This window comes from Vitis vinifera, chromosome 4, assembly GCF_030704535.1.
Source record: "Vitis vinifera cultivar Pinot Noir 40024 chromosome 4, ASM3070453v1".
NCBI lineage: Eukaryota > Viridiplantae > Streptophyta > Magnoliopsida > Vitales > Vitaceae > Vitis > Vitis vinifera.
The window spans coordinates 4750294-4762274 of record NC_081808.1 but is presented as its reverse complement, the minus strand read 5'-3'; the positions used below and the strand labels follow the sequence as shown (position 1 = coordinate 4762274).

At 29.8% G+C, this 11981-nt stretch overlaps 2 protein-coding genes across 3 annotated transcripts; both read right to left on the bottom strand.

Annotated features, from left to right (window-relative positions):
- Positions 1 to 9: 9 nt before the first annotated feature.
- LOC104879020 (EG45-like domain containing protein) lies at positions 10 to 1551 on the bottom strand. The gene is made up of 3 exons (XM_010650352.3): positions 1105 to 1551; positions 392 to 671; positions 10 to 285 (listed from the first exon to the last, which is right to left on the bottom strand). Exons 1-3 carry the CDS (start codon positions 1208 to 1210, stop codon positions 279 to 281), a joined length of 393 nt encoding a protein of 130 aa, XP_010648654.1. The 5' UTR covers positions 1211 to 1551; the 3' UTR covers positions 10 to 278.
- Positions 1552 to 2689: 1138 nt separating this feature from the next.
- LOC104879019 (EG45-like domain containing protein 2) lies at positions 2690 to 3434 on the bottom strand. Of its 2 annotated transcripts, XM_010650351.3 has the most exons (3): positions 3273 to 3434; positions 2905 to 3184; positions 2690 to 2810 (listed from the first exon to the last, which is right to left on the bottom strand). In XM_010650351.3, exons 1-3 carry the CDS (start codon positions 3373 to 3375, stop codon positions 2804 to 2806), a joined length of 390 nt encoding a protein of 129 aa, XP_010648653.1. In that variant the 5' UTR covers positions 3376 to 3434; the 3' UTR covers positions 2690 to 2803. The 2 variants fall into 2 exon arrangements, with proteins under 2 accessions (XP_010648653.1, XP_059592064.1); XM_059736081.1 differs by having other exon boundaries at positions 2690 to 3184.
- Positions 3435 to 11981: the final 8547 nt, after the last annotated feature.

The following is an 11981-nucleotide window of genomic DNA, read 5'->3' as shown; positions in this document are numbered from 1 at the left end:
GATTTATAATTGAGAAATGGAAAGAGGGAAATTCATTGTTTCTGCAAATTTGAAAGACAATGTTGTAGCTATGATCATTGGGCAACTGAACATCATGGAGGAAAGTTCTCTTTTTCCAAGTTAACAACAGAAGAAAGGTAGAAAGGTATCCCTCGTTTCTGCTTTACTAAGTTACACAGATTGTATTCAAGTGAGTCAATTACATCTTTATGTCCTTTGGTAAGAAACTGAAACAAATGTTATGGTACTCATTTGAATTTGCCTCTGCTGCATTCCAATCAAATCCTGCAAGCATGCAAATCTATATTAGTATGCCATTCATATTTAATGAACTGAGTGTATGTATGTACAAAATCTATGAATCCGAATAAGAAAAATGAAAAATCATTACTGTGCATATTCAATGTTGATTTTGGCACTTGGGATCCTTGAGATTGCATCAAAAGCTTTGTTTGATAGAACCATTGTAGCTGGGCAGGGACGGTGTTGACAAAAATCAACAACCTGCACAACTATAGATCCTTCTTTGCATGGTCGCCTTAGACCACTGATACACCGCAACCGATATCTCCGGCCACAGGCTGCTCCATTGTCCCATAACCCATCACTTGCTGAAACAAACAGTCCCCCTTCTGGGAATTGGTTTTGGTCGTAGCCCTTGCATTTTGTTGCTTCATTAATACAAGAAAACAAGGAAAAGAAAATCAGCCAACTCAAAACCATGTTACTGTACAAAGTAAAGAACAAACCTGATAGCAACACATATCATGAAACAGTGATAGCAAAACATATCATGAAACAGTGTTAAAAAGTAGTTGGATGGTAGGGACTAGGGAGTGGGTCATTCAGCAGGAAGCACTATATGTGATGATCAGTCCAAGAGGTGGCCAACAACCTTACAGGTGAACATGTGTGCTCACATGGAATGTTGGTTTGGCCTGCGTATCACATGCAGTGTCCTGGCTTCTTCCTCATATAACTAACTTCATCAGCTACCTATCAACTTGGTAAAATATAACTAGGCATAAATCTGATTACATAATGTAACTTTGTAATATACAGCCAAAGACTATTAATGTATAATGCAGGGTATGTTTTACATACGCAAGTATGGAGGATCGTACGACGTTGCTGTGCCAATATCCCCCAGAATTCCAGGAATATCCAAACATGAACAAACCAGAAGCACATATGTCAAGAATGACCTCATCCTGGCTTACTGAGCTTAGAACACAAAAGCGCTTATAACACCAAAGCGCTTGTATGGTTGTTTCTTGGGGTCTCCATAGGCAGTCCAATTTATACTAACAAGCATGCAAGACGGGACACCCACTTGAGATCATGCAATCTTGGGTTCTAATGATTTCTTCCCTGTTCTTCACTGCTTTTCTTTGAATGCCTTTGGTGGGAGATGATGAATGCCATTATCTCTTGGTAAAAATCAGAGTTTTGGAGGTTTACGGCAGCTGAAGGGGGTCTTCCCACTAATATAAATAAAGCATATACGCACATGGTCCTCTCAGTCAGCATATTCTAAATGCAGAAGCTTTGAGCTTTAATGGTGAATGCCTAAGAAGTGCCATTATTAAGATTTTGTTAGTCCCACACTGATTGAGATGGAGTTATTTGCCAATTGCAAATCTATGTTATGATGTAGCTTTGTTTAGGACTAATGCCGGTTTTGCTGTACATTCTCTCTTAAACAAATCATCCTTCATCTTTATCATAATCATTTTAAAAAGGAAAGGCATGTTACTGATGCAAGCTAGACTACAAAAGCTTTACAGCAAATTCATTCATTTGAACAATTTCTTGCCGTCCCCACACCATTTGAAGATAACTATTCTGTCACTCGTATTAGGATAAAGCAAGCCAGTATTATTATAATCGTGACTTGGGCTTCTCCATTAGTGGCTGGAATTCTCTAGTTGATCTGTGAACCGACTTTAGGATAACTATTTCATCACAGAGTATCTGATATGTGATCCAAGATTTATTCGATTTCATGGTGGCTCCATTAGCATAGATGGCATGCCCATAGATTGAATCATTGCTGCCAAATACACCGTAAAGCTTTATGAAGTTGCATATATTCAAAGCCATAATGGGTGTATGCTATGCAAAAATACAGATAAGCCCCACCCACTAATGTAGTGATTTGATTATACATTACATATCATTATCAGTACATCACCAGAGCTTGGCTTTTGACTTAGTGCTCCACATTATGTGGTCAACCACAAACACATCCCATACTCGTGTTAAACGGTGGAGAAGTCAGAGATGAGAACTAACTCTGGTTGAAGTCCAAGCTCTAAGCATGCTTATGCTCACATTGTGACTGGGTCAGAGCATGCTACTACTAGAAGAGGTTAATTTGATGATTTGTACAGGATGAATCTAGAATTCGTCTATGAATCACCTCATTAATTAGTAGTGAAATAATTCAGGATTTTGGGATACTTGTAAATGGATTGACCAAGCTGCTGCAGTATATTATGTCTGCTGGAAATTATGTTGGTTGTGAGTGGAAATATGCCTTAAGCACCATCAATTGGATTGAAGTCGGTTTCCAACATTTACGCATACTGCGACTTTTAGGAGCAGTTCAGCTACTTTTGAGTTTGTATTATAGATGCTTTTACAAATTTTGCATGTAGTATGGGCAAGTTCCATAGAGAACTTCATGACAACAAATTTTAGATTCCGTTCTTTTATTGAAAACTGTTACATGACCAAAGTACACACAGAACCCTGCTGCAAAATTTACATTACAATGCAACATTTCTTTCTGCATTTGGTGTCAAATCCTGCAAAACAACAATGTTGAAAAATAAGTCATTAGGAAGAAGGAGAGGAGAAGAGAAGGAGAAGGAGAAAAAGGAGGGATATATGTTGTTATACTGGATGTATTCGATGTTGATTTTAGCATCGGGAGAGCGGGAGAGAGCGGAAAAAGCATCATTTGACATGAGGATAGTAGAAGGGCAGGGTGATTTTGTGCAGTAATCCACCACCTTTACATCAATTGTACCATCTTTGCATGGCCTATTATTGCCACTCAAACACCTCAGCCTGTACCTCCTCCCACAGGCAGCTCCGTTGTCCCACAGCCCTTCACTCACAGCAATGAACAGATTTCCGGGAGGGAATTGATCTTGTCTACTGCCATAGCACCTAGTTGCTGCACAAAGATGACAACAAAGAAAAAACACCCTTACAACTTTATACTGTTTTGGTGATCAGACTAAGAATACATGTAATGAACTCACGTGTGTAGGGTGGTTTGTAAGAGGTGGCTGTCCCGATATCCCCAAGGATTAGGGTTACTTGTTTGCAGAAGGTTAGCAAGATAATTGCCATGATGAGCCTCATGAGAGGAAAAAGGAGAGCTAATTTCTTTGTTGTAGTTGATAGTTTCAGAGTTATATATATAGTTAGGAATGCTAATAAAGTATAATTAGGTAATCAAAATTGAATCGGTATCAGAATCATGTGGCCAGCCCATATGTTCTGATCATATACCTATCAATTATCAAAGCAATCACTTTTGGCCACACTGACAATCCTCCTCAAGTGATGAGGATGATTTATCCATTATTTTATGACTTGTTTGTTTGAGTTCTAGAGAAAGAATCACAGAAAGACAAAAAAGGAAACTTTCAAGGTTCTACTGCGGGTCCACAAAACCATTTTCCACCAAGAAGGAGAAGCTCACCTTTCACACTTAAGAATTTGAGGGTAGAGTGCACTCTTGTATATCCATTTATGGTTGCTTTGGCTTCATACGATAGAGAGTGCATATGTCAGTGCTTTCGTGGATTTGGTTTGATTGGAGCTCAGAGCCAGAAGGATGGAAGTGGATAAGCTAAAACTGCCTTTTCCTTTGCTTCTACACACGATGTTGCTTATTGATCCATCCCCCACTCTTTGCTTGTGCACCCTCATTGTTGTTTCCTCACAGCCTGCAGATTGAGAATTTTGTAACCTTATCTTTCACTTAACAAAAATGGAAGCTTCTCTTGTATAGGTTGTAGCCATTAGCCAGCAAGAAGTTTCTTCCAATCCATCCAACTCTCTAATAAAATATTCCTTTCTTCAAGGAAAAAACAATTTTTAAAACAAGTTTTCAGCAAAATATTTTCAATAAAAATGTTGATAATGGTGTTTAAAATATTACTTCTAGAAATTTCAATTTTTAAAAGTTTCTCATTACCAATCGACACAAGTCATCAACAATCAAGGCTTGACACATGGTTAAATCGTTGATGTGCGTGTGGACCTTGAGGGGTGATATTGCTCATATTTCTTGACCGACCTACCATGGGTTAGGTATTTATAATTTTATATCACAAAAGTTTTCAAAGATGTTTAGAAAGTGTTTTTAAAAACAGTTAAGAAATATGGTTTTTGAAAATTATTTTTAATATTTTGTAAAACAAAAATTTATTGCAAACTTGAAATATTTTTAATAAGTTTTTTAATGTCTTTAAATATGTTTTAAAAATAATTTTTATATATATTGTTCTCTTACTAAAAAAAATTAAAAATAATTATTTGAAAACATCTTATTTTCTATTTTCAAAAATAGAAAATTGTTTTATTGTTTTTAATTACGTACCCAATGTGTTTGTGTGTTTTTTTTTTTTTTCTTTTAGAGAACAAACACTATTACCAAGCATAACATTATGATCCTTTGCTCTTCTTGATTTTCTCACATGACTTAAAAATTTTCAATTAATATGAACAAAGGCGAAAAGATGTATGACCAAGGCCAAAAAAAGGTAATAGTTCAAATTTGATATAGAATAAATATCTATTGAAATGTACAAGTACAATCCATCATGATATCTCATATCACAAAAGTTTTCAAAGATGTTTAGAAAATGTTTTTAAAAACAATTAAGAAATTAGTTTTTGAAAACTATCTTTAATATTTTGTAAAACAAAAATTTATTTCAAATTTGAAATATTTTTAATTAGTTTTTTTTTAATGTCTTTAAATATGTTTTAAAAATAATTTTTATATATAGTGTTCTCTTACTTAAAACAATTAAAAATAATTATATGAGAATATCTTATTTTCTATTTTCAAAAATAGAAAATTGTTTTATTGTTTCTAATTACATACCCAATGTGTTTTCTTATTTTTTTATTTTATTTTAGAGAGCAAAACACTATTACCAAGCATAACCTTATGATCCTTTCCTCGTCTTGATTCTCTCACATGACTTAAAAGTTTTCAATTAATATGAACAAAGGCCAAAAGATGTATGACCAAGGTCAAAAAAGGTAATAGTTCAAATTTGATATAGAATAAATATCTATTAAAATGTACGAGTACAATCTATCATGATATCTCATATGTGTATTTAAATTTTATTATTCTTTATTCATCATTTTATATCTTGATTTTATTTATTTATATCTAATCCATATGTATAGATAATTCCATAAATATAAAACAAATATATTAGTTTGTTTTCAAAAGGTAAACAAGAATATGCAGTAACTAAATTTAAAGATGCATAAGCAAATGATAAAGAAAGTTAAATATAAAAGAAAAATAAAGGTAAGTTGAAGTAAAATTAATTATCATGTGGTAGAGACTAATAAATTATTCTACGAAATTAGTATTTATAGATTTATAGTCTATTTAATAGTTATTTTAAAAAATATTTTTAATTTTTATCTTTTAAGTATTAAAAAGATATGAAATGCTTTCTAAAATTACTTTCAAAAATACTTTTAATTATATTGAAAAGATAATCTTCGAAATCATTACTTCAAAATTTTGGCATGCTCAAAATATATTGCCCTATCCTTGCCAAACTCGGCTTCTTTGCCAAGTAGATTTCGACTACTCCACTCAAATAAAGTGACAACCTTTTATATATATATATCTTGAAGTGGAAGTCGGTTATAATCAAAGTCATCATTTCAAAGAGATAATCTTGGATGAAAGTGATTAAATAATGTTTAAAATACTATTATATTAGCTTTTAAACCATTTCTCTTTTAAATTATAAACATTTTTCACAAAATTAGGTAAGGAATATACATACTAAGCTTCTTTTTTTTTTAATTGAAAAACCGATTAAAAGTTGATTCTAATAAGATCTTGTATAGTTTGATAGTATTTTTAAAAGAGCAATTTTTAATGTAAAAAAGTGTTTTTGAAGAGAAATAAGAAATAAGATGTTTAATAAAATTTAAAAAACGTTTTTAAAAGTTTAAAAAATCACTTATAATGTTTCATAAGTGCTTGATATGCTATTCTTCTTAAAAATATTTTAAGAAAAACACTTTTAATAAAAACATTTTCAATAAAAATATTATTCAACATATTCTAAAAGTACATTTGATAATATTTCAATTCGAAGTGTTTTTAGTGAATGTTTTCTTTATCGGTGTCTTTAATAAAATTATCCATCAAATATTTTTCTAAAAAATATTATAAATAATTTTTCAATATTTTATAAATTTTGTCAAACATTTAAGGTCCATTTGGTTATGTTTATTTTTTTAAGTTAAAAAATAAAAAATAATTTTTAAAAATAAGTTTCACAAAACGTCTTTGTTTTCTTTTTGTTTCTAAAAATTTACAAAAAAAAATCTTATTTATTTTTAAAAAATTATTATCTATTTCACTTTGTTTTTAAAATAAATTCTCAAATATAATGGCAAAACAGTGTTACAAATTTTTAAAAATGATTTTCTATTTTTAGAAAACAAAACATTATTTTTAAATCATACGAGTAACCAACCTCTTAATTTAAATATATATATATATATATATTTGTATGCTAAAAGTAGTTTATAAAAAATTAAAAATACTACTTTCATACACACGTTAAATAACAAACGAAACATTTGACCACTACGATTCAAACAAACACGGTAAAGAGCTCGAACAACTCGAACCCAACCCATAGAGATATATAACATGTTGCGTGAAACAGGGGCTGCTTTACTCTTCATGCATTGAATCATTGATGAGGAGGGGAGGTGGGCTTTTGACACTTGGCAAATCAAACTATCAAAGTGGAAAATGACATGGAATCCCTTCAATAAAGTGGGCCACATCTTGGGCTGGGTTGCCATGGTCTCGGATCCTTGTTCCACGTCCATCTATTTCGAATACAGAGACAAAGGGCTCTTAATGTTTGCAACAACTTTTAAAGAGTTTTAAAATAATTTTTTTTTTTTTGTGAATTTCAATATGAAAAATAGCTTTTTAGACTTATTCTTTGTAAAGATATTATGCATCATGTAAAAGTTTACAAAATATTTTTCATATTTTCAATGATTTTTTTAGAATACCTTATAAAAGTAATTGAAAGCACTTGGAATTTATTTTTGAAAACAATCTATTTTCATAAACAATTTGTTAATGTATTAGTCTAATTGGTAATTTTATTTCATTTATGCATTAAGTTTGACAATAGTCTAATTAGTTATAGTCGACTTTGAGCTGGTTCAAAGTTGATTAATTTTCAAAGTATATATGCATTTGAAGTAATTAGAATTTGAGGAATGACTTTGATACATTAATTAGGTGAAAATTTTGAAGGAGAATAATCTATATATATAGATAGATATAAAGTTTGTTATCCACAAAATGAGTAGAGAGTTCAAAAATCATGAAAGGCACTTGAATGTAGTTTTTGGGACTAGCGAAATGTAGTTTTTGGGGAGTTGATTTGTGTGCAATTTGTATGGTTCATTGAAGCTAAAATGTTGTTTTTCTATTGGAAGCTAATGAGTAATTGTGCAAACTTAATATGATTTCAAGTTTTGACATTAAGCTAAAAAGAGCAAGTAAGATAAAGTGAAGATTTGCAAGGAGTTGAGGACGGAATGAGGTTTTTCGATACCTTATTCAACACCTTAGTGAAGAATTGATTCCTTGCAATAGAAAAGGTGTCATGTCGAAAGGCTTTTCGATAAGAGGATTAAGTAATAAAAATTGAAGGGAGAGTTGTGTTTACAGGCTATTATATGAGAAATATATGATTTTGGAAACTCATATAACTCAAATATGAGATTTGCCTAGTAATGAGAAAAATATTATGTGTTTCATGCACTATATACTGTGTATATTTGTATTTTCGAAATTACCCTTTATGTCTCCCAATCAGCAACCATCACCCGTGTCCAAGTCACCGGAAGTTGTGCATTTAATAACCTTCAAATGGGCCTCCCGAAACACAACTTTCCCAATATTGAAGCTTGATGACAATTCAATACACTAGTGGTATCGAATTTATAGTTTGACAAAGGGTCAAAGCTTCTAGTGGACTCATACCAACAATACATATATTGAATCCATATTTTGATACTAGGTGATATAGAGAATTTATATTGAAAGTTGTTGAATGGTATTTCAATAGTAGCTCAAATTCATTTGAAGGGATTATGCACGCATTTGACATGTGATTTGGCATTCGACACAAGACCACATGCTAATCATCATATTGAATTGTATCAACATGTATCGAATTGTATTTTGATGACAGACCGAACTCTTTGGAACTCTTCATGCACATAATAGATAGGTGAATGCAATTTGAGATTGCTAGATATCTCAGACCATGTACTGACCTATATCAAGCCCTATCAAAATGGTAATTTTCTTACCTTGAGATGGTATTCTTCCTATGTTTGCTGTAGAATTCACATATATGGTATTCATTCAAGCTTTTTCAAACTTATAAACTCAAATGCAAATTGGATTCCCATCGGTTTTAAAATCTCACTTGAAGTAAATATGTAACGACCCGCTCCCAACCATGTAGATATTGTCCGCTTTGGGCCCAAAGGGGCCCTCACGGCTTTAAAACGAGTCTACTTGGTTAAGAGGAGCCTCTACATATATAGCGCCAGGAACTTCCTCCCCTATCCGATGTGGGACATCACAAATACCCCCCCATGCAGACACAACGTCCTCGTTGTGTCCCATGGGATTGCGGGGCCAAACAGACAAAGCCAAACAAACCCCCACACCGGGGTCGGGGATCGGCTCTGATACCATTTGTAACGACCCGCTCCCAACCATGTAGATATTGTCCGCTTTGGGCCCAAAGGGGCCCTCACGGCTTTAAAACGCGTCTACTTGGTTAAGAGGAGCCTCTACATATATAGCGTCAGGAACTTCCTCCCCTATCCGATGTGGGACATCACAAAATATTACACTTGCAGCTCTCATTTAATGCTATGTTGGTAACAACCCAATGAAGTTATCAACCAGGCCACAATGAAATGGCTTCAGCTATGCCTAACTACCGGCTTGTGAACAAACTTCTTTAAAGCTTCATAAAGGCCATTTATCCAAGTATGAGCATATCATTATTGTGATGTATCTTCCTTCCTGCATCTACAACTACCCACTTGCATATGACCATTGATTTCACCTTTGCAACTAGTCGTCTTTTCCCTTGTAAAAAATTTGTGAGGTTAAGGTGATGTTTGTTTTTTTACTTAATTCTAAATAAAACTTTAATACTCAATAATGTTGAATATTAGGTTGTTTGCTTTTTAATATTTTATTTCTATTAAGTATTAAAAAGTAAAAAAAAAAAAAAAAAAACCAATATATTATTTTTTCTATTTAAAAAAAGTTAACATATTTTGATTTTTTCAATTTAGTAAAAAACTTATAATAAGTCATGAAAAAATAGAAAAACAAATAACCTAAATTCTGAAAACAAATTGTTTTCAATAAAAAACCAAAAAACCAAACATCACCTAATTTTTTATATTTCCACTAATTTTTATTAATTTCTATTGTTTTAGAGTGTTGGGATGTTTGTGTGAGCACTTCAAGTAATTATAAAGGTCTATTGATAGTTAAAATCAAATGTAAAGTATATTGTTGAACTTAAATCAAGGTCAAAGTCAAATCATAGCGCAAGTTATATTAACGTCTAAATCAATCACTTCAAGGTCTAAATCACATCAAAACCCAAGTCAAAATAGGACTGAAACTAAATCAAGACTTAAAATTAAATTAAGACAGAATCTAAAGCAAATTCAAGTCATTCACGATCAAGCTTTTTCGAACCCTTAATTAATAACTAGGAAAGGAAAAATTAGAAATTTTAATATTTAAAAACATATTTAATATTAAAATGATGATCTATTCGATACAAATATACCTAAACGACATAAAAGAAATAAATTCTTAATAATAATATATCCACTTATTGATTTTCAGAGAAGGATGTACAAAATTATGAATAAGAAGAAAAATATTTGTTTCACCACCTAAAAGGAAATAGTGTTTTATTATATTTTAAATAAATTAAAAAAAAAACGTGGTGACAATTTTTTTTTTCCGAGTTAAATGCTTCTATAGACATTAGTTTATTTAAATAATTAAGATTATTAAAAGTTATGTTAATAATTTATCCTATCAAATTAATTTTACTTTAGATTTATATTTTATAAAATATTAGAAGTTCATTAATTATTCGATATTTTAGTTAGTTTTAAATGAATTCATCCTCTCAATATTTTAAAATAAAAAACATTACAAATTAAACAAAATAAAAATGATAAATATATAAAAAAAATTAAAAATAAAAAGAGAGAAATTTTTTATAATTTTTAAAAATAGAATTAATGTGATAAATATAGAAAACAACTAAAAACGAATAGAAAAAAATATAGGGTATGTTTGGTAATTGTTTTCAAAAATAGTTCTGAAAAATAGTTTTTAAAAACTATTCTTTGATATTTTATAGAACAAATTTTTTTTTGAAAATTTAAAATATTTTTAACTTATTTGTAATATTTTTAAATGTATTTTAAAAATAATTTTTACATCTAATATTTTTTAAAAAAATTATTCTACATATTTATATAATTATTTTCTAAAACAATCCTCAGAAAATAAGTAAAAACAATTAAAAGATATTCTTTAAAAACACCATATTTTTTGTTTTTTTTCTATTTTTAAGAAGAAAAAAAAACAAGAAACAATTTTTTATTATCAAACATGTTTTCCTAAGTTTTTTTGCTCTAAATAACATAAAATTATTCTTGAAAACAGTTACTAAACAAGCGAGATATTTTTATACTCATATTTGAAAAATATCATAAAATCAGAACTTCTAAAATGCACTATGAGTCAAAGATTATGCTTAGAATTATTTAGGTTATCAAAGGTAATATCTTTAATAAAAAAATATATAAAATCCTAATCATTTTTATACACGTGTATAAAATTTAAATTTTAGTTCTTATTTTATAGTTTTTTCAATAAAAATAAATGAAAAATATAAAATAAAAGGGTAATATAAATAATAAAAATAAAAGATAAATAAAAAATAAATTTAAAAAATCTCCCCTTTTTTCGCCAATCATTTATTTTTTCAGGAACACAACCAATTTTTCCAACAAATCCACCCTTTTGCTGATTATTTCCACTGCATTTCCCGGATTTTTACCGATATTTTCACTTTTCCCTTGTAAACTTATCTCCTCCATTTTCGCTTCGGCCACTTTGATATTTTTGGACGAAATATTTCGAAATTTTTAACTATAGGAAAGCTTTAGTTTGGTGATTTTTTTTTCTCACAATTTATATTTGGTCTTTGTTAGAAATAAAATTTTTTAAATTTTTAAAAAATCTATTATTAACAATATTTCTTATTAACACATTTGATAAACTTTAAAAAGAACTTGTTCTAATATTATTTTTAAGAGTAAATTTGAGATTTTTGTTAATTATTTTTTGAAAAATGTTAAAATAGCAATTAAAAATATAAGAAAAAATTTGATAATTTTGTTACCATATATAAGCATATAATTAAGGATGATAATAAAGTAAGTTTTTGGGTACTGGTATTAATAGGACGAGTATTACATATAATAAAAATAATAATTTTTTTTAATAAAATAAGTTATAAAAAATAATAATAATTTAATTATTTATAAAATATATTAATTTTAATATAATTAAATATTTTCAAAAAATT